The sequence below is a fragment of the Martes martes genome (genome assembly GCF_963455335.1).
Source record: "Martes martes genome assembly, chromosome: 6".
NCBI classification, from domain to species: Eukaryota; Metazoa; Chordata; class Mammalia; order Carnivora; family Mustelidae; genus Martes; species Martes martes.
This window is the reverse complement of record NC_137893.1, coordinates 57,974,849-57,998,466: the sequence shown is the minus strand read 5'-3', so window position 1 is coordinate 57,998,466 and position 23,618 is coordinate 57,974,849. Positions and strand designations below refer to the sequence as shown.

At 38.1% G+C, this 23,618-nt stretch overlaps 1 protein-coding gene across 2 annotated transcripts in view; it reads left to right on the top strand.

The window, feature by feature from the left end:
- Window positions 1–23,618, top strand: part of UTRN (utrophin) — a 498,673-nt gene that overhangs the window by 200,494 nt on the left and 274,561 nt on the right. For both annotated transcript variants that reach the window (XM_080807218.1, XM_080807219.1), the window contains 7 exons: window positions 766–945; window positions 2,724–2,852; window positions 3,158–3,328; window positions 6,107–6,268; window positions 6,706–6,843; window positions 10,429–10,620; window positions 11,707–11,879. In XM_080807218.1, the coding sequence (XP_080663344.1) occupies window positions 766–945; window positions 2,724–2,852; window positions 3,158–3,328; window positions 6,107–6,268; window positions 6,706–6,843; window positions 10,429–10,620; window positions 11,707–11,879 (1,145 nt within the window). The remainder of the gene's footprint in view (window positions 1–765; window positions 946–2,723; window positions 2,853–3,157; window positions 3,329–6,106; window positions 6,269–6,705; window positions 6,844–10,428; window positions 10,621–11,706; window positions 11,880–23,618) is intronic.

Genomic DNA, 23,618 nt, shown 5'->3' with positions numbered 1-23,618 from the left:
TGCAAATCAAGTTATCATTATACCACCCGGAGTATTATCTTTGCATATGGCAACTATATGACTACAGCTTAGACATGCTAGTTCTCCTGTGATTTAGCTAAGATGAAATATTTTTTATAATACTAATGCAACAGATTATATATTAAGGCACCTAGTACAGGGTGTTATCCTTCCAAATAAATGTAACACACATCAGTAATTTCCTGTAGTGGCCCAGGAGATAAATTCATTATAAAATTTTGAGAACTGTAACTTCTGGGATAGTTCTGCTTTGCCAGGTTATAGTTACTGACCATAAAATTGGTTATGTCTAAAGCTATGATGAAGATACTTGGTGTTTGTGTGTAATAAGTAGCATTTGTACTTAAAATTAATGAAAAATTAATGAAATGATTACCTTTTCACAAGCGAATTTGTTACTTTTTTGTATTTGCATAATTAAATGTTTTAGTTTTTATTAGGAAGTTAAGAACTCTCAACATGCGAATTGGTTGTGGAGTTTTGGAAACCTTTGACATATTGTGAATCATCTAAGAGAGCCATGGGCTACTACGCATATGTAGAAGAAAAGTTTTTAAAAAATTAAAGTTGTGTAAACTGGGTGTTATCTGCAAGTGCTGAATCACTGAATTTTACCCCTGAAACTAACACACACTGTGTGTTAACTAACTTGAATTTAAATAAAATCTTGAAACAAAAAGAAAAACAAACACCTTTCATAATGTTTGGAAAGATCAAGTGGGTCTTGGTATTTTTCTTTTTTAGACAATTCTGAAGGATCTGGAAAAGAGAAAAGCTGATTTAAATGCCATCACTGAAAGCAGTGCTGCCCTGAAGAACTTGATTGAGGGCAGTGAGCCTGTTTTAGAGGAGAGGCTCTGTGTGCTTAACGCTGGCTGGAGCCGAGTCCGCACGTGGACGGAGGATTGGTGCAGTACGTTAATGGTATGTTTCGGGGAAAATTTAACCGTGAAGTCTTTTCTCCCTTAATTATTTAAAAGCCTATACAGCTTTGATTAGAATCATAAATCCTGTTTTCTGTGTGTCACAATAATGTTTTGCTTCAAGTGAATTTATTTCATTGGCCTACATGTTATTTTTTTCTTTTGAAAAGATAGTAACTAGAAAGAGTTAAAAATGTCTCTATTAAGTAGTAGACTATTTGTGATATACATATAAGTATATACTTAAAGATCTTAGTAAACGTACCTCATTTGTTATATTTTAATGATTCGATATTTAATATTCATGCAATCATTGATCACGTATATAATATTTATAGTGTTCTAATAATAATGGCATACTAGCGTATGATGGCCTAAGTAATAATTTTGACTACTGGGGGATGATATCTTGATCTGTCACCTTTTTATCCAGAGTTCATTTGCAACTTATTACCTGAAAACTTGGTTAAATTACTAAATATTGTTACATATTAATTTCCCTATCTATAAAATCAGAATAAAAGAATGTATCTCGCAAAGTTGTTAAATGTTAAATAAAGAATATGAAACTCTTGGCTCGTAGAATATGTTCATTAAATATTTTATATATTCATTTTTACTATAACTAACTGTATTCTACATTCTCACACCTTTTACTTCTATATTCTTCAGTCTGTACCTTCCAAATTCTCCTTTCAAATAATACCTTTATAGTCCTATTAGAACATTTTTTTAAAAGATTTTATTTATTTGAGAGAGAAAGAAGGAGAGAACATGAATGAGGCAGAGGGGCAGGAAGAAAGTGAGAGGCAGACTCCGTGCTGAGCAGGAAGCCAGAGCTGTGGCTCCATCCAAGAACCCTGTGATTGTGACCCGAGCCACCCATCAGCAGATGCTTAACTGACTGACCCAGGAGCCCTTAGAATATTAACATTAAATAAGTCTGGTGGTCGTCAGTTCGTGTTCTTCTTTCTTAGAACCCAGATCACTTGCCAAGCTTTTCTCATTTATGAGTTCTCATTTTCTTTCTTTAACTATTTTCCATATTATGGATTAATAATTTGTTTTCTTGTCATTTAATTACTTGTAAGGGTTTTTTCTAGTTTCCTTTATCCTATAAAATAAAGTTCTTTGAAGTTGTTAATTTCATTCAAAGGCTTCCCTACTCTTTTTGATCAAGTCCTAAATTCTTGCCTTCATCTCAGATATTTTGCTTTGTTTGATTCGGTTTAACCGTTTTCTTCTGGTTTTCACATTTATTCTCTCAATCACATTTTCTGTCCTGCTTCAGGAAATGTTAGTGAGGTCTGTGCCAGCTGTACTTCTAAGTGCTGCTGGCACTGAGCTGACAAGGAGCAGGCCTGCCAGTCGCTCAGTCCACTGAGCAGGCAGACTCTTACTCAACCCATATTTTAATCATTCTTTTATATTATTACTTTTTAAGTGAATTTTTAAAAAATATGATCAAGGTATAAATGAAATTACTTATAAAAAGAAGAGCAAGGGAAACAAAATGAAACTGAAAAAGAAAGTTTCATCTTTATCCTCCTTTAACTTTTTACTACATTGAGGTCTAAATCAAATAAATTTTAAAAGTACATAACCATGCATTTTTAGGAATGAGATTTATTCACTGGGGAAGAGCTTTGCAGAAAGATGGAAAGCTATCTTGAAACTCAGCATACATTTGGCTTTTCACAGGTCTTTTAAATGTCATCGAAGATTATTGTCTTAAATATTGCACGTGATTGCATCAGCGTTTCATTAATTCTTTTCTAGAACCATCAGAACCAGTTGGAAATATTTGACGGAAATGTTGCTCACATAAGCACCTGGCTTTATCAAGCTGAAGCTCTGTTGGATGAGATTGAAAAAAAACCAGCTAGTAAACGGGAAGAAATTGTGAAGGTACTAAGCACAGAGCATCAGTATTGTTTGTGGGAGTGGAGGGTTTTGGTGTCTTTTCTCTAGTGCTCCAAGTTCCTTGTGCCTTCATTCTTCCCTTGCAATAGATTAGTTTTTATTTTGGTGGGAGAAACTGAGGTCTCATCTGAGTCCTATATGAACAGCTCTTCATTAAATTGATTACTCTAAAATCTCGTCCAGGGATTCAAGAAATGCACTTAAACTACCTTTAATTCTGAGTTAGCATCACACCCCATGTTTAGTTTTGATTTTTCTTATGTGATAATTTTGTGTTTTCTCGCAATTAGCGTTTAATATCTGAGCTAGATGATGCCACCCTCCAAGTTGAAAATGTCCGGGATCAAGCTGTTGTTTTGATGAATGCACGTGGAGGTTCAAGCAGGGAACTTGTAGAACCAAAATTAGCTGAACTGAATAGAAACTTTGAAAAGGTGTCTCAACATATCAAAAGTGCCAAGGTGAGTAATTATATTTTAATACAAAACTACTTTTCCTGTGGGCATGTTTCTCAATGATAGGTGATTGTATGGTAAATACATCAAAGAATTTTGAATTAAGGTGATTTTAATCACTGTTTCTTTGAATGGAGCATCGGTCCTTATTTATTTGTGATTTTGCCTATGAAGGAAATTTGAGAGAAGCGTTCAGTCTCAATCAGAAGTTAAAATTGGCTATAAAATAAGACTCCCGTCTGCCCCTCCCTACCGTGGCTGCTCTCTCTCTTTCTCTCTCAAGTAAATAAATACAGAAAGGGTAGGGGAGCCTGGGGGGCTCAGTTGGTTAAGTGACTGACTCCTGGTTTCTGCTCAGGTCATGATTTTGGGGTTGTGAAATTGAACCCCACTTTGGGCTTTCCACCCAGCACAGGCTGCTTAAGTTTCTCTCTCCCTCTTCCCTCTCTGCCCCTCCCCCACCAAATAAATAAATAAATATATAAATCTTTTTAAAAAAATTAAGACTCAGTCTCAAGCTAGGCATGAATATTAAATCCTTTATTTTATAGTCATACTTTATAAATTTGTGCATACTACATGCTTGTGAACTCGTTTTTTATTTGATTGCAACTAAGTGTTATGAGGAATTTCACAATTTAGACCTAATGCAGAAAAGCTACTATCTGCTGTTATAAATTTGAAAAAGTGCTTTATAAATTTAAATAAGAGGATAATAAATAAGAGTTTTCCTTAAAAAAGCTTTTACTTATGCTTCTGTATGATAATGTTTCTCTCTGTGTCTATCTTACTAATTCTCTTTCTTCTTTCCCTTGTTTTCTGAGGGGGAGGAAAGGAGGCATTTTACTGTAGTGTTCTCAAGGCCTGGAGTTTGGCGAGTGCTCAGTAAATGTGAAATCGAAAAGATGGGAACGTTTCGATGGTTTGCTAGGCAAAAAACAAAACAGCATAAGCTGACTTTGGGGTCATTCAAACTAGGTGTTCATTCTGACAGGATTATGCGGTTTTCAGGATCCCAGCTGGGCCCATGGGTTTTGAGTATTTGGTTAATTTTACCTCCTGAGAGTTGTGTGTGGAAATTATCTAAGAGGAAGGACCCTCTTTTTTGCAAGAGGTAAACATTATCTAAGTCAGCTTTAATTTGAAATAGCTGACATATTAGGCCAAACTATGTTTCATAGCTCACAAATCTACCTAGATTATCTACAACTTAAGGAAAACAAAGAACTTGCTTTAACTTTTGTCTTCCTTAGCTTCGGCCTTATTTCCCTACTCTCTGACCCAAGTTCATTTGTACTTTTCAAAAGGTATATAGGAGCGTTTTCCTGGTTTAAAAGAGTAAGGCATAAGACATAGGGAAGAGTGAGAGAAAGTACAAAGAAGCAAAATTATTATTGTCCCCATAAATAACTTCTGTTAACATTTTGGCATACATGTCTACTCTTACTCATACCTCTGTGATACTAAAATATTAAAATTTTTATATTATTTCGTTTGTTCTCCTTTGACATGGTTTTCAACAGCTATGGGGTGTTCCATTATATGATCTATTACACTTTCGTTAAGTCAGTTTTCCACTTTTAGTGTCCTTTTATAAATATCGAATTGTCAGAATTCTTTTATGCATGTCTTTTTGCTCATTTGTTAGTGTGCCCTTTAGGGTCAATTCTTTGGATTCCTTGAAATTGTTGTGGAAGTTGTGCATATAAATACCATTAAATAGATTTTCCAAAGAGTCCTACAAAAAGTTTGTGCCAATTTTTACTTTATAATCAGTGAGAGAGTGCTCGTTTCCCCATGCTCAGCCAACACCTTATCTTCCTGCCCATTAGTTTTATTAAAGTTGTTACATTGAGTTTAGTTATATAAATATGAAGTCTTTCTATAATGATATTGTCTGAAAATACTGCATTGAGAAAGATGTACTTTTTTCAGATTTGGGGTATCAAAATCCAAAGGGAATTCTACAGGAGACATTCTGTGGGATGTACCTGTACTCGGTGGTGGCCTTTCTTCTTTCCGTGGTCCTGGCAGGGATGGCTTTTGGATCTTGGCCCCGTTTCTTGCTGTGCTTATGCGCGATCTCAGAATCCTCCCAGAGCACGGCAGGGGGCCTCAGTTATTTGCCCGCTAGCTCATGTCTCTGGCTGGAGTTTGGAAAGAAGGGGTAACTCAGAGAAGCCCAACTAGATAAAATCATTGCTCTATGAATGAATGAAATTAAGGTCAATTCAAATAAATGCTAGCTCCTCTCTTGACATGCCATTCCCCTGATTAATGATGGTAGGTCTGGTTAAGAATGTATTTTTTCAGGGGCTCCTGGGTGGCTCAGTGGGTTAAAGCCTCTGCCTTCAGCTCAGGTCATGATCCCAGGGTCCTGGGATTGAGCCCCACATTGGGCTCTCCGCTCAGTGGGGAGCCTGCTTCCTCCTCTCTCTCTCTCTGTCTGCCTCTCTGCCTACTTGTGATCTCTGTCTGTCAAATAAATAAAATCTTAAAAAAAAAAAAAAGAATGTATTTTTTCAGGGGCAACTGGTGGCTCAGTCAGGTAAGCATCTGCCTTAGGCTCAGGTCATGATCCCATGTCTTGGGATCGAGCCCCACATCAGGCTCCTTGCTGAGCAGGGAGCCTGCTTCTCCCCTGCCTGCCATTCCCCCTGCTTATGCTTGGTCTCTCCCTCTCTCCCTCCCTCTCTCTCTCTCACTCTGCCAAATGAATAAATAAAAATCTTTTAAAAAGAAAAAAAAAGGCTATCTTTTCAAAGAATACTTTTCCTTCTGCAGTTGCTAATTGGCCAGGAGCCATTATCCTACGAATGTCTGGTCACCACTGAAGCATTTGAAGCTGATGTACTTTCCTCTGACCTGGAAAAATTAGAAAGTGACATAGAGAATATGTTAAAAGTTGTGGAAAAACACTTGGAATTCAGTGATGAATATGAAAAGGTTGGTTCAAGGAGATTTTCAAAACCATGGTGTTCTTACTGTTCTGTTCTGTTAATTATATTTTTACATCAGTGATGTTTACCGAAAGAGTCTGCCAAGTCATGCCAAAGAATAGACCCATACGTGATTTTCTGCTGAGTGTCATTGTAAGATTTGCCAAGTGATTTACATAATGCTTAAAAAAATAGACACACTTTTTGACTAAAGGTAGTGTTGTTTCAGTGTTCTCTAACTTTCTCTAAACTAACATTCTTTATGAGATATTTTAACTTCAGATGTGAAATACTTAAAAAAAATGAATTTTTGTTACTTATCATTCAGGTGAACAGATCTTGACTGATCTCATACTTTGTAGGTTAGTTCTGCTTGGGAACTGGTAAGTAAGTGATGCTATGCATTTTTCTTTTGAGTAAGCTATTTTTCCTATTAAACTTCAGGTGGATGAGGAGAGAGCCCAGATTGAGGAAGTTCTACAAAGAGGCGAACAAATGTTACATCAACCTATGGAGGATAATAAAAAAGAAAGGATCCGTTTGCAGTTACTACTTTTGCACACAAGATACAATAAAACTAAGGTACTGTCTTGGGAGAGACTCTGTTTTCCATAAATAACTTACTTAGTTCTTACCATTCAGATATTTGATGTTGCATTCATGGATACCTTAAAAAACAGATGGCATAGTATCTCTTTCTCCTTTCTGGTATGCACTACTAAATAACATTTATATTTTCAGATGGGACAGGACTCAAAGGAAGTAGAAACAAAATCTTATTATTGGGATCTCTTTCGGACTTCTAATAATGTCTTAAATCTAAAAGACATCTGTCCTTTTTAGAAGTGACTTCCTCCTTCAGTTCTGTGTTTCATATGTGGAGATCTTAATCACCTCAAAAAATTTTAGTTAACAAATAACTAAATTTGTGAATTGATAAATTATGATTTGTGTTCTAGAAGAAGATTCACTACCAGCTCCCTTTTCAATGGCCATCATCTCAACTGCACTCTAAGTGTGCTGGTGTTCTCTCCAAGTCTCTTAGGTAATCCTTGTAAGAACCATTTTTAGTTGATGATGTCGAATCTAGTGGAAGATTCTACTCTCTGAGCTTGCTGCCTGTTAGATGTCTCTATCTGTATGTACTGCAGCCTTATGACATATCCCAAGCTAAACTCGTCCTCTCCCTTCCCCTTCCAACCCATGTTTCCTAGTTTATTCCCTATCTTTGTTTATTTCCTTAAAAACTACCTATTCTCCAAGTAGAAACCTCAAAATCTTCTCAACCATTTCTTGTTCCTTACACCACATCAAGTAGGTATTAAAACCATTTCTTATGAATGGAAGCATGACACATCTGAACCTAAAGTTAGACATAGCTCTACCAGTTACTTGCCTTATGACCCAGGGGAAAGGTTGGGATTTCTCTTAGTCTACTATCCTTTCTCTAATTCACACTTATGATTTTCTCCTGTTAGTCAGTGTAATGTGTCCTAAGCTGGTTTTTTTTTTTTTTTTTTTTTTTTTTTTTAATGTCCGGTCTTTCTTAATGCTAGCCTATCTTCCATTTAGTCCTCAAAATTATTCCCCTCAAATTTATGGCTGGTCATGACATTCCTTTATCTAAGAAAGTGTGCAGGAAAATATTGTAAAATACAGAGAAAGCTTTAAATGTAAGGTTCATCACTATAATGATACACTAAGGCTTCTATCTGGCCTCCAGCTACCACTTTGATTCACTGGCTCTTAACCAGGCGTATAGTTCTGCTGGTTTTCTGCACATTTTCCCAAACACACCAGTGCCTTTACACCTTTGGGATCTTGCTAATTTTATTTTTAACTCCTTGGTGTGGGTTTTATCTCATTTTACCTGAAAAATGTGTTATCTTTTAAGACTTGGCTCCATTTTTACTCCTAAGATTTTTTCAGATGATATTATAGTTCTTTGCCTCATTATTACTTTTGAAAGTATCTTACTTTCCTAGAACTTTTATCTTTGGGTCCCAAATCATAAATCATTACTGGTCCAAAATGGAAATCATTCTTGGACTTTTAACGAATGCATAAATTTGTTTTTTTGAGAGTACTAATAATACACTACAACAGGCACAATTCATTTTGGGTTCACTAGCATTAGTTATTGTAATTAAAATGTTCTTAAAATGCTTAAAAAGTTTTTGTCCTTATTTTGTCCTTAGCCCATATGCTTCTTCAGACTTGCAGTTTTTTAAAACTGTTTCTTATCTATGAACATTAGAATCTCTTGGGGAACTTAAAAAAAAAAATCTAACCAACAAACCAGTTAAATCAAAATCTCTTAGGTTGGGCTTGTCTGTGAACACTCTTTAAACAAACAAGCAAACATTCTAAGTAATTCTGATGTTCCGTCAGGATTGAGAACCACCGGTTTTTAGGACTCATTTTCTTACTCGAAATGTGTGTTAAATGACCTTTTCCCATTTGTTTACGGGGGTATGTTTGCTCTTTTTAAAATATGTGTAAGCTCTTTATGAAATAAAGATATTGGTCTCCTGTCATATTTGCTCTTAAGTATTATCTTGTTGATTTTCATCTTCAAATTATTTTATTTTTAACATAAAACCATTTAAAATCTTTGTTTAGCCCTACATGACTATATTTGTGTGTGTGTGTGTGTGTGTGTGTGTGTGTGTTTTCCAGCCTAGTTAGGATCTGAAAAGTTCTTATTTTCCACAGAGATGATGAATATTCAGTTCTATTTAGTTCTGGTTTTTCCTTATGGTTTGATAAGAACAGAACGGGAAATTTTAATTAAGTGTTCAGATAAAATTAACTTTTTAATCTATTTATCTGGAACTTAGGTTGTGTATGACTTGAGCAACATCATGTAACACTATTGAATGTTAGCATTAGCTTGTGGTATATTTGCATTTCTGTGTCCTAGCAGAATTCTTTAAAAATAAAATTATCCAGAAGTAAAGTCTGGGTCGGATCTCGAGGACTTTTTTTTTTTTTTTTCCTTTTCCTAGGACATTTTGATTGATCACTCTCTTAGGATAAAATCTATTTTTGGAATAAAGAAAGCACATGTTTAAATTTTGAACTGCCTTGCTGCTTCTGCAAGACTATGAAGGCTCAGGAAATCCTAGGTTATCTTTACAGTCTGAATAGAGAAAGATGGTCTTTCATGAATGTGATTTTTTTTTTTTTTAAATTTGGAACTTCCTATCTACAATACCTGTAGACCTTTCCATTCTTTTATATTTGCTTTAAAAATATAACTTACCTTCTTGGACATATAGGTAAATATCCAGAAATGCTTTCTGACTAAAATTTGAAGGCATGGCATTAGGATAATAAAATTAATATTAGTGTCCAGTATAAATAATCACGTGGATAAAATCAGGAAATCTTTGGCTTGCTTCTCTCCTGCTATACTGTCCAACAATAGGTGAACGCGTTTCATCACATTCTAGGAGACACATAAATGCAGATGTCTAGATTCAACACCATGTTGTTGACTCACTGATTTTAGTCTTGAGTCTCGGTTTCATTTAGGAATTGTAACCATAGCCATTTTCAGGACGCTACCTCATTGAACATGTATTTATTCATTGCCATCTTTGAATTCTCAGAGGACTATCCTTTTTTAGAAGTTTAATAGAGAAAACAGTGAAAGCATCATGGAAGCTACCTTAATTCATGAGAAGATGCACTTTGCCATTCGCAAGTAATAGATGGCACATTTAATAAACTGTAACTGAAGCCTAGAAGAGTTAATCTAATCATGACATTTTACAGAGTAAAATGGTATTAAAATTTTTATTTCCTACAGAACTTTATGGTTTATGGCATATTCTCATTCCCCCAACAGTTCAGGAAAGGGCTTGTTACATTTTGTTTGCTGAATGAGTTTAGGTGGCATACTTCTTAAAGAAAACCCTGTCAAGCTTTAACATATTTATACTGTTTAACTGCAGGCTGCAAAAGAAAATCAGTATAGAGATTGTCAAGGGTTTCTATAGCAATACAGGGCAAAAATATAAAAACATAAAACTTGTTTTTGTTTTTTTTCCCTTTGATGGTATTGAATTGCTCCACCAAATAGTCTTCTGTTTTTTTTCTATTTGCTGCTGTTCGTTGTGGGTCTATTTTAAGAGATGTGTCTTATTGTTATTGTTTTTACAGGCAGCCCCTAATTACCAAAGGAGAACAGGTCAGCTTGCTCCTGGAATTCAATCGCCTCCTCTCCCCACAGATTATCTAGTTGAGATTAACAAAGTTTTACTTTCCATGGATGATGCCGAATTATCACTCAGTGCTCCCGAGCTAAGTACTGTTGCCTATGAAGACTTCTCTTTTCAGGAAGACTCTCTGAAGGTAAATCTCCAGGTACCTCATTTGAGTAGCTGCTGGTTTTTTTTTTTTTTTTAAAGATTTTATTTATTTATCTGATAGACAGAGATCACAAGCAGGCAGAGAGACAGGCAGAGAGAGAGAGAGGGAAGCAGGCTCCCTGCTGAGCAGAGAGCCCAATGTGGGGCTCCATCCCAGGACCCTGGGATCATGACCTGAGCCAAAGGCAGAGGCTTAACCCACTGAGCCACCCAGGTGCCCTTGAGTAGCTACTGTTAATGCAGAATAAAGCAAGGAATCTGTCCTTGTGCCTTTGTAGATGGCCTATAATTTTTTTAAAATTTGTACTAAGGAATTAATAATGGATACAAATAATAAACCTTGCTCATTTCACCAAGGGAATATTATCAAATTTTAAATTTTTTAAGAGTAGGCATGGATTTTTAAGTATGCACAGTTCATTCTTGGCAACATCAAAAACTTCTTTAATCAAACACATGCACGATCCATGTTCCTTTCTTATAAACTTGATTGTAAGTTTGATGTAAAATATCAGCATTTATGTTGTCATCTATAACGAGTTAAGATGGGCCAGTGTTTGGGATATGGCGTAGTGTGTTGCTTATACATTAGTAGAGATCTGGAAGTTTGTAGTTATTCACAAGACTATTATATACTATCAAGGCTTTTTCATATAATTTGCACTTATGTATAAATTTGCAATAAATCGCTATAGATTTGATGTCTGCTAGCTTATTTCTGTGATTTAAGTTAGCATTACTACATATTTGAAAATGTAAATCATTCCAACTTCACTTTATTACTTTTACAGAATACTCTTGAGGCTTTTTGTGTGTCCTCTACAAATACTGTTTTGAGCAACTGTGAGGATTTCCTTTTCTGCCGTTAGGGTATTAGGTAGCATTTCTCACACTTTGGCCAATACAGGGTATTATTCTTTTTTAAAGTTTTCCGTTTTGATGAGCAACAATTATTATGTCTCATTATACTTAAAATAAATGTTATGCAAGATAAATTTTTGGTCTTCTGTGATTTCATTCTTCTTATCTCTTTGCTGGATTTTGTTAATGTGTGATACTGCATTTGTAGAATATCAAAGATCAACTGGACAAACTCGGGGAGCAGATTGCAGTTATTCATGAAAAACAGCCAGATGTTATCCTCGAAGCTTCTGGACCCGAAGCCATTCAGATCCGGGATACACTAACTCAGCTGAATGCAAAATGGGACAGAATTAACAGAATGTACAATGATCGTAAAGGGTATGTGTAAATTAAATTAATACTTTTCTTAAAAAGGCCTGGGGCACCTGGGCAGCTCAATGGGTTAAAGCCTCTGCCTTCAGCTCAGATCATGATCTCAGGGTCCTGGGATCAAGCCCCGAGTCAGGCTCTCTGCTCAGCAGGGAGCCTACTTCCCTTCCTCTCTCTCTGCCTGCCTCTCTGCCTATTTGTGATCTCTGTCTGTCAAATGAATAAATAAAATCGTAAAAAAAAGGGGGTGGGGCACCTGGGTGGCTCAGTGGGTTGAGCCTCTGCCTTCAGCTCAGGTCGTGATCCCAGGGTCCTGGGATCGAGCCCCATGTCGGGCTCTCTGCTGAGTGGGGAGCCTGCTTCCCTCTCTCTCTCTGCCTGCCTCTCTGCCTACTTGTGATCTCTGTCTGTCAAATAAATAGATAAAATCTTAAAAAAAAAAAAGGCGTATAAGTTCATGGACCATGACAAAGGTCATATGTATGCTAAGATTAATGAGAATAAATTTCACATCCTTGTCCTAGTCCTTGTTTAATAAATTGTGATGAGTGTGGTTCCTTAAAGAAAGAGGAATTGCATCACATATAGATGATCTTTTGCAACATAATATCTTTTTTTTTTTAATTTTTAAAAAATTTATTTATTTGTTAGAGAGAGAGCGCACGCGAGCACAGGCAGAGTGGTAGGCAGAGGCAGAGGGAGAAGCGGGCTCCCCGCCGAGCAAGGAGCCCGATGTGGGACTCGATTCCAGGATGCTGGGATCATGACCCGAGGAAGGCAACCGCTTAACCAACTGAGTCACCTAGGCGTCCCAATAATATCTTAATAATTAAAGGAAGCAGCTGTAATTTTTAGGATCTAAACAGTGTTCATTTTCTTTAAAAAACTTAAAAAAGATTTTCATTAATGCTCACTTTCTCCACATGCTTGATGATTAATGCAAGTGAGGAACAGGGATAGCTACAGATAATTTGAATCCATGTATAACCCCAAACCCTTTTTCTTATAATTTTCTGTCTGAAGTTTTTGAGCCTTCTTCTTTCTCGATTTTGACCAGACCTAATAGTAAGTAGAAATAAGAATGGATAAGATTTTTGCCAGTAGCTGTTCATGTGATGGAAAGGCAAGTAAGGTATGAAACAGCCCATTATGAAGTACGATGTAAGAGGAAAGTTACCAGAAAAATGTATTGGAAAACGTTAAGAGACATACATACAGAAACTAAGCAGCACGTTCTTTATCTTTGTTTGTTTTAGCTGCATTTCAAATGAGCATACAGTCCTTGAACAGATCATTTTTTTCAAAGATTTTATTTATTTATTTGACAGATCACAAGTAGGCAGAGAGGCAGGCAGAGAGACGGTGGGGGGAGGCAGGCTCCCCGCTGAGCAGAGAGCCCGATGCAGGGCTCGATCCCAGGACCCTGGGAAAACAACCCAAGCCAAAGGCAGAGACTTTAACCCACTGAGCCACCCAGGTGTCCTGAACAGATCATTTTTAATGGCCTTTGGGTGTATTCCCTTGTATGGATTTTTAAAATCATCCCTGTACATTTAGACAGTATTTTTTAGATACATCTTTATGCATAGTTCTGCCTAGTTAGACTTGATTATTAGATGATGACTTATTTGTTAAAACATAGTAATTTTTAAAAAAAATTTATTTATTTGAGAGAGTGAGCAAGAGAGAGGGAGAGTAAGAGCCCAGGGAGGGGCAGAGGGAGAGGAAAAAGCAGGCCCCCAGCTGAGCAGGGAACCCAACACAGGACTCAGTCCCAGGACTCTGGGATCATGACCTGAGGCTAAGACGGACACCTAACCGGCTGAGATACCCAGGCTTCCGTTTTGTGTTTTCTATTCTGCATATAAGTGAAATCATATAATGTTTATCTTTTTTCTGTATGACTTATATCACTTAATATGATGCCCTCTAGATTCGTTGGTGTTGTTGCAGATGTCAAGATCTCATTCTTTTTTGTGGCTGAGTAAAATTCTATTGTGTGTGTGTGTATTACATCATCTTTATTCATCTATTGATGGTCATGAGGTTGTTTCCATGTCTTGACTATTATAACTCAAGCTGCAACAAAACATAGGGGTGCATATATCTTTTTAAATTTGTGTTTTCATTTCATTTGGGTAAATATCCAGTAATGGAATTCCTGGATCATATATTATTTCTGTCTCTAAGTTTGGTGGAGTCTCCATACTGTTTTCCATAGTAACTGCCCCAATTTATATTCCCACCAACAGGGCACGAGGGTTCACTTCTCTTCACATTCTTTCCAGTGCTTTTTATTTCTTGTCTTTTTGATACTAGACATTCTGACTGGTATGAGATGGTATCTCATGTGGTTTTGATATGCATTTCCCTCACGATTAGTGATGTTCAACGACTTCTCATGTGTCTTTTGGCCGTCTGGATGTCTTCTTTGTAAGAATGTCTATTCAGGTTCTCTCCTTTTTTTATTTTTTATTTTTGATTTTTTTTTATTTTAATAAACTTATAATGTATTTTTATCCCCAGGGGTACAGGTCTGTGAATCGCCAGGTTTACACATTTCACAGCACTCATCATAGCACATACCCTCCCCAATGTCCATATTCCCACCACCTTCTCCCGTCCCCCCTCAGTCTGTTTTTTGAGATTGAGTCTTTTATGGTTTGTCTCCCTCCCAATCCCATCTTTTCATTTTTTCTTTTCCTACCTCCCCCCAACCCCCCCACATTGCATCTCCACTTCCTCATATCAAAGAGATAAGCATAATACCCTCAAGTTCCATCCACGTCATCACAAATGGCAAGATTTCATTTCTTTTGATGGCTGCATAGTATTCAATTGTATATGTATACCACATCTTCTTTATCCATTCATCTGTTGATGGACATCTAGATTCTTTCCACAGTTTGGCTATTGTGGACGTTGCTGCTATACACATTCGGGTGCACGTGCCCCTTCGGAGCACACGTTTGTATCTTTAGGATATATACCCAGTAGTGCAATTGCTGGGTCATAGGGTAGCTCTATTTTCAGTTTTTTGAGGAACCTCCACACTGTTTTCAGAGTGGCTGCACCAGCTTGCATTCCCACCAGCAGTGTAGGAGGGTTCCCCTATCTCCGCATCCTCGCCAGCATCTGTCATTTCTTGACCTGTTAATTTTAGCCATTCTGACTGGTGTGAGGTGGTATCTCATTGTGGTTTTGATTTGTATTTCCCTGATGCCGAGTGATGTGGAGCATTTTTTCGTGTGTCTGTTGGCCATCTGGATGTCTTCTTTGCAGAAATGTCTGTTCATGTCCTCTGCCCATTTCTTGATTGGATTATTTGTTCTCTGGGTGTTGAGTTTGATAAGCTCTTTATAGATTTTGGATACTAGCCCTTTATCTGATATGTCGTTTGCAAATATCTTCTCCCATTCTGTCAGTTGTCTTTTGATTTTGTTAACTGTTTCCGTTGCTGTGCAAAAGCTTTTGATCTTGATGAAATCCCAATAGTTCATTTTTGCCCTTGCTTCTGTTGCCTTTGGCGATGTTCCTAGGAAGAAGTTGCTGCAGTTGAGGTCAAAGAGGTTGCTGCCTGCGTTCTCCTCAAGGATTTTGATGGATTCCTTTCTCACATTGAGGTCCTTCATCCATTTAGAGTCTATTTTCATGTGTGGTGTAAGGAAATAGTCCAATTTCATTTTTCTGCATGTGGCTGTCCAATTTTCCCAGCACCATTTGTTGAAGATGCTGTCTTTTTTCCATTGGACATTCCTTCCTGCTTTGTCGAAGATTAGTTGACCATAGAGTTGAGGGTCTATTTCTGGGCTCTCTGTTCTGTTCCATTGATCCATATGTCTGTTTTGGTGCCAGTACCATACTGTCTTGATGATGACAGCTTTGTAATAGAGCTTGAAGTCTGGAATTGTGATGCCACCGACTTTGGCTTTCTTTTTCAATATTCCTTTGGCTATTTGAGGTCTTTTCTGGTTCCATATAAATTTTAGGATTATTTGTTCTATTTCTTTAAAAAAAGTGGATGGGATTTTGATAGGGATTGCATTTAATGTGTAGATTGCTTTAGGTAGAATAGGCATTTTCACAATATTTGTTCTTCCAATCCATGAGCATGGAATATTTTTCCATTTCTTTGTGTCTTCCTCATTTTCTTTCATGAGTACTTTATAGTTTTCTGAGTACAGATTCTTTGCCTCTTTGGTTAGATTTACTCCTAGGTATCTTATGGTTTTGGGTGCGATTATAAATGGGATTGACTCCTCAATTTCTCTTTCTTTTGTCTTGTTGTTAGTGTAAAGAAATGCGACTGATTTCTGTGCATTGATTTTATATCCTGACACTTTACTGAATTCCTGTACAAGTTCTAGCAGTTTTGGAGTGGAGCCTTTTGGGTTTTCCACATATAGTATCATATCATCTGCAAAGAGTGATAGTTTGACTTCTTCTTTGCCAATTTGATTGCCTTTAATTTCTTTTTGTTGTCTGATTGCTGAGGCTAGGACTTCTAGTACTATGTTGAACAGCAGTGGTGATAACAGACATCCCTGCTGTGTTCCTGACCTTAGCGGAAAAGCTTTCAGTTTTTCTCCATTGAGAATGATATTTGCGGTGGGTTTTTCATAGATGGTTTTGATAATATTGAGGTATGTGCCTTCTATCCCTACACTTTGAAGAGTTTTAATCAGGAAGGGATGCTGCACTTTGTCAAACGCTTTTTCAGCATCTATTGAGAGTATCATATGGTTCTTACTCTTTCTTTTATTAATGTATTGTATCACACTGATGGATTTGCAGATGTTGAACCAACCTTGCAGCCCTGGAATAAATCCCACTTGGTCGTGGTGAATAATCCTTTTAATGTACTGTTGGATCCTATTGGCCAGTATTTTGGTGAGAATTTTCACATCTGTGTTCATCAAGGATATAGGTCTGTAATTCTCTTTTTTGGTGGGAACCTTGTCTGGTTTTGGGATCAAGGTGATGCTGGCCTCATAAAATGAGTTTGGAAGTTTTCCTTCCATTTCTATTTTTTGGAACGGTTTCAGGAGAATAGGAATTAATTCTTCTTTAAATGTTTGGTAGAATTTCCCTGGGAAGTCATCTGGTCCTGGACTTTTGTTTGTTTGGAGATTTTTGATGACTGTTTCAATCTCCTTACTGGTTATGGGTCTGTTCACGTTTTCTATTTCTTCCTGGTTCAGTTATGGTAGTTTATATGTCTCTAGAAATGTATCCATTTCTTCCAGGTTGTCAAATTTGTTGGTTTAGAGTTGCTCGTAGTATGTTCTTATAACTGTTTGTATTTCTTTGGTGTTGGTTGTGATCTCTCCTCCTTCATTCATGATTTTATTTATTTGGGTCCTTTCTCCTTTCTTTTTGATAAGTCTGGCCAGGGGTTTGTCAATCTTATTAATTCTTTCAAAGAACCAGCTCCTAGTTTCTTTGATTTATTCTATTGTTTTTTTAGTTTCTATTTCATTGATTTCTGCTCTGATCTTTATGATTTCTCCTCTCCTGCTGGGTTTAGGCTTTCTTTGTTGTTCTTTCTCCAGCTCCTTTAGGTGTAGGGTTAGGTTGTGTATTTGAGACCTTTCTTGTTTCTTGAGAAAGGCTTGTACTGCTATATATTTTCCTCTCAGGACTGCCTTTGTTGTGTCCCACACATTTTGAACCATTGTGTTTTCATTATCATTTGTTTCCATGAATTTTTTCAATTCTTTAATTTCCTGGTTGACCCATTCATTTTTTAGAAGGATGCTGTTTAGTCTCCATGTATTTGCGTCCTTTCGAAATTTCCTCTTGTGATTGAGTTCTAGCTTCAGAGCATTGTGGTCTGAAAATATGCAGGGAATGATCCCAATCTTCTGATACCGGTTGAGACCTGATTTATGACCCAGGATATGGTCTATTCTGGAGAATGTTCCATGTGCACAAGAGAAGAATGTATATTCTGTTGCTTTGGGATGGAATGTTCTGAATATATCTGTGATGTCCATCTGGTCCAGTGTGTCATTTAAGGCCTTTATTTCCTTGTTGATCTTTTGCTTAGATGATCTGTCCATTTCAGTGAGGGGAGTGTGAAAGTCTCCTGCTATTACTGTATTACTGTCGATGTATTTCTTTGATTTTGTTATTAATTGGTTTATATAGTTGGCTGCTCCCATGTTAGGGGCATAGATATTTAAGATTGTTAGGTCTTCTTGTTGGACAGACCCTTTGAGTATGATATAGTGTCCTTCCTTATCTCTTATTATAGTCTTTAGCTTAAAATCTAATTGATCTGATATAAGGATTGCCACCCCAGCTTTCTTCTGATGTCCATTAGCATGGTACATTGTTTTCCACCGCTTCACTTTAAATCTGGAGGTGTCTTCGGGTCTAAAATGAGTTTCTTGTAGGCAGCATATTGATGGGTTTTGTTTTTTTATCCATTCTGATACCCTGTGTCTTTTGATTGGGGCATTTAGCCCATTAACATTCAGGGTAACTGGGCGCCTGGGTGGCTCAGTGGGTTAAGCTGCTGCCTTCAGCTCAGGTCATGAACTCAGGGTCCTGGGATCGAGTCCCGCATCGGGCTTTCTGCTCAGCAGGGAGCCTGCTTCCCTCTCTCTCTCTCTCTGCCTACTTCTGATCTCTGTCAAATAAATAATTAAAAAAAAAAAACATTCAGGGTAACTTGAGAGATATGAATTTAGTGCCATTGTATTGCCTGTAAGGTGACTGTTACTGTATATTGTCTCTGTTTCTTTCTGATGTAGTACTTTTAGGGTCTCTCTTTGCTTAGAGGACCCTTTTCAATATTTCCTGTAGAGCTGGTTTGGTGTTTGCAAATTCCTTCAGCTTTTGTTTGTCCTGGAAGCTCTTTATCTCTCCTTCTGTTTTCAATGATAGCCTAGCCGGATGTAGTATTCTCGGCTGCATGTTTTTCTCGTTTAGTGCTCTGAATATATCATGCCAGTTCTTTCTGGCCTGCCGGGTCTCTGTGGATAGGTCCGCTGCCAATCTAATGTTTTTACCCTTGTATGTTACAGACTTCTTTTCCCGGGCTGCTTTCAGGATTTTCTCTTTGTCGCTAAGACTTGTAAATTTTACTATCAGGTGGCGAGGTATGGACCTATTTTTATTGATTTTGAGGGGTGTTCTTAGCATCTCCTGGATTTTGATGTTTGTTCCCTTTGCCATATTAGGGAAATTCTCTCCAATAATTGTCTCCAATATACCTTCTGCTCCCCTCTCTCTTTCTTCTTTTGGAATCCCAATTATTGTAATGTTGTGTCGTCTTATGGCGTCGCTTATCTCTCGAATTCTCTCCTCGTGGTCCAGTATTTGTTTGTCTCTCTTTTGCTCAGCTTCTTTATTCTCTGTCATTTGGTCTTCTATGTCACTAATTCTTTCTTCTGCCTCATTTATCCTAGCAGTGAGAGCTTCCATTTTTGATTGCACCTCATTAATAGCTGTTTTGATTTCAACTTGGTTAGATTTTAGTTCTTTTATTTCTCCAGAAAGGGCTTTTATCTCTCCGGAGAGGGTTTCTCTAATATCTTCTATGCCTTTTTTGAGCCCGGCGAGAACCTTGAGAATCGTCATTCTGAACTCTAGATCTGTCGTATTACCAATGTCTGTATTGATTAGGTCCCCAGCCTTCGGTACTGCCTCTTGTTCTTTTTTTTGATGTGAGTTTTTCCGCCTTGTCATTTTGTCCAGATAAGATTTGCTTTCTCCTCCTCTAGAATTCCGCTGTTCTTGGTGAGTGAAGTTGGTCTTGGCGGGGTTTCTTGTTGATTTTCTGGGGGAGGGGCCTGTTGTAGTGATTCTCAAGTGTCTTTGCCGCAGGCGGAACTGCACCGCCCTTGCCAGGGGCCGGGCTAAGTAATCCGCTTGGGTTCGCTTTCGGGAGCTTTTGTTCCCTGAGCGTTTTCCATAGAGTTCCGGAGGACGGGAATGAAGATGGCGGCCTCCCAATCTCCGGCCCGGAGGAGCCGAGAGCTCAGGGTCCTGCTCCTCAGTGCACGCTCAGAGAAAAGCGCCCAACCGCCCCACCTCCCTGGCCTGCGGTTGCCCCTGGAGGAAAGCAGTCAATTGCTGGCACTTGGAGAAAAGCGCCCGGTCGCTTCCGTCTCCATGGCCTCCGGCGGTGCTCTGAGCCCACCCAGCCTGCGACCGGCACAAGGTAACCCCGGGCTGAGAGCTCACTCCTCGGCTTTGTCACTGTAGCCAGCTTCCCTGCTCTAATACATGGGAGCTCTGCAGCACTCAGATAGCCCCAGTCCTTCTCTGACCCCGCGGGACCTGGGGTTACACTGACTCCGCCTGGGCTTGCCCCGGTTTAGCCTCTGGAGTGATGTCCCTCCGTGGAGCAGACTTTTAAAAGTCCTGATGTTGTGCTCCGTTTCTCCGCCACATGCCGGGAGCCGGCCCCTCCCCCCGCGGTCTGTCTTCCCGTCGCTTTGGATTCACTTCTCCGCAGGTCCTACCTTTCAGAAAGTGATCGATTTTCTGTTTCTGGAATTGTTGCTCTTCTTCTCTTCGATTTCCCATTGGATTTGTAGGTGTTCACAATGGTTAGATAAGCTATCTAGCTGATTTGCTACCCGATGTCGTCTCAGCCTGCTACTTCTCCGCCATCTTGACTCCTCCCCCCCAGGTTCTTTCCTTTTTAATGGGATTATTTGTTTTTTTGGATTGAGTTGTATAAATTCTTTATATACTTTGGGTAGTAGTCCCTGATGGATAAATCATTTGCGGATATTTTCTCCCATTCAGTAAGTTGCTTTTTTGTTTTGTTGATGATTTTCTTCACTGTGCAAAAGCTTTTTATTTTGGTGTGGTTCCAGTAGTCTATTTTAGTTTTTTTTTTTTTTTTTTTCCTGCCTTACCTGAGGACTCATATCCATAAATATGCATATTTATGGCCAGTGTCCAAGAGATTACTGCCTGTGTTTCTTTGGGTAGTTTTATGGTTTCAGGTCTCACATTTAAGTCTTGACTATTTATTTGCTTTCACCGGTGAAAAATTTCAGGTCTCACACTTAAGTCTTGACTATATGTTTGCTTTTACCAGTGGGGGAAAAATTTTTTTTCATGGTTTTCTTACTTTTCTGGTTGTGGCCTTTTCTTTGCACTTGACGAATGGTGATGAACTCCTTTAACTTTTGTTTGTCTGGGAAACTCTGTCTCTCCTTCAATTCTGAATGACTTTGCCAGGTAGAGTATTGATTGTAGGTTTCTTCCTTTCAGCACTTAGAATATACCATGCCGTCTTCTGATCTGTGGAGTTTCTGTGGAAAAATCAGCTGATATCCTTGTGGGATTTCCCTTTTACATAATGGCTTGTTTTTTCTTGTTGCTTTTAAGATTCCCTCTTTATCTTTAGTTTTTGCCATTTTAATTATTCTGTCTTGGTCTGGACTTCCTTTTGGCACTCTGTGTTTCCCAGACCTTGGTGTCTGTTTCCTGTTTCCTTCCCAATATTAGGAATGTTTTCAGCTATTATTTCTTCAAATGATTTTCTACTCTCTTCTCTTTGTCTTCTCATTTTGGGATCCCTATAATGTGAATATTATTACAGTGGATGATGTTTTAGAGTCCCCCTAATCTATTCTCATTTTTGTTATTATTTTTCTTGTTCAGTTTGGTTGCTTTCCATTACCCTGGCTTCCAGATTCCTGAGCCATTGTCCTATATCCTCTAATTTGTTGATTCTTTCCAGTATATTTTTCATTTTAGTTATTATATTCATTAACCCTGGGTGGTTATTTTTTTATATTTTCTGTCTTTTTGATGAAGTTCTCACTGAGTTCAAATATTCTTCTCTCAAGTCTGAGTATCTTTATGACTATTACTTTGCTCTCTTTATCAGGGCTATTGCTTATCTGTTTTGTTTGCCCTTCCCCCCCCCCCACTCCACCCGTGATTCTGTCTTTTTCTTTCGTTTAGGACATATTCCTCTGTTTCCTCATTTTGTCTGACTCTCTGTGTTTGTTTCATGTATTAGGTAGGTCACTTATATCTCTTGGTCTTGAAAGTAGTGGATTTGTGTGGTTTCCTATAAGGCAATCCTGCACTACTGCATGTGCCCTCCTGTTGTGGCTGAGCCATGATTACTATGGCACACTGGTGGGTCAGGCTGGCCCTTAGCCCAGCTGGCTACGATGACCTGCTTTGCCTGCTGTGGGCCCACTGGGCAGGGTTTGCTCCTCTGCCTATTAAGAGACCTGGCTCTACCACCTTGGGTTTGTTGGTAGATGGGGCCAGCACTTAGTCTGGCTGTCTACAGTTAGCTGCTGCAATGGCTACAGCTGCAGGTGCAGGGAAGGGCAGGACTTGCTCTCTGCACAGCCAGCTGAGAGGCCAAGCAACAGTGGGCACTAAGTATGGGCACTTTGGTATATGCGGTTATCTCCTCTACCCCCAGGTCAGGAGTCACTTTGGAGGGATGCCTGCCCAGGTGAGACGGTTGGGTGGGGCGGGTCTGTAGAGGAATGCCAGGATGGAACATGTGGTGCTAGCTAGCCAGGTAAATGGATGAAGAGTATCATAATTGGCTCCCAGAAGCATTTGGCTATCTATGCTGGGCATAGGTGAGAAAAATGGCAGCTGTCAGCACTTTTGTCCCTGGGGAAATTTCCTGCAGATCCCTGCCCCTCTGATAGTTTTGTGCTTTTCTTGTAGAGTTGGCATGTGGTAGTTTTCTTCTGTAGTCTATGTGATGCATGTGTGTGGTATAAAATTGATTTTTTTGACCTTTGTAGTATATTGACATCAACTGTGTATAATGATAACTTTTTCTCTTTTTAAAAATCTTCCGATTTGTATATTTGCATTTGGCTAATGTGGTAGAACTTTAAGAACATTGTTGATTAGTAGTGCTGATGGCAGAAGTTCTGCCATTTTCTTGATTATAAAAATTTTACCTTTTAAAAAGGTAACATGGGGATTTTCAAAAATTTAAGCACCAAACTATATTTAACTGTCTTTTCTTATGTTAGAAATCTTATTTGTCATAGCTTTCATTATTTTGTTTCCTTCGTTAACTTGATTGCATTTGCTAGAGTGCTGTCTTGTTTTATCCCAGCATTTGGTTGCATTATGTTCTTATTCTTAATTTTTGTTTTTCTTTCCCAACTTTGGTAACCTATTATAATCTTTATATTTCTCCATTCATGTTTATCCACCTTTCACAAGTAGTGAGAACTTTTTTGTATTCTTTTTTTTTTTTTTTTTCCATAAAACATCAAGGCAGTGGCAAACATCCTGCACTTTCATGGTTTCAGTTATCACTTAAAATCACATGAGAGTGACCACCAAGTCCATTTGTCTGCACCAGGTCCTTGTGCCATTTGGCCTATAAAACTTTTAAAACTTTTTCGGGAGTAGAATTTAGTGATTCATCACTTAGATACAATACCCAGTGCTCATCACAGCAAGTGTCCTCTTTAATGCCCATCACCCATTTAGCCCATTCCCACACCTCCCCTCTGTTTTCTATAGTTGAGAGTCTATTTTATGGTTTGCCTCTCTCTCTCTTTCTCTCTCTTTTTTTCCTTTCCCCTATGTTCATCTCTTTTGTTTCTTAAATTCCACATATAAAAGTGAAGTCATAGGGTATTTGTCTTTCTCTCAATGACTAATTACACTATATGTCTACTAACTGGAATTTAAATAAAAACTTGAATGAAAAAGAGAGAAGACTAATCTATGGGGAAAAAAAAACAACTTTTCAAACTTTGTTGGCCAATAGTAAAAGTA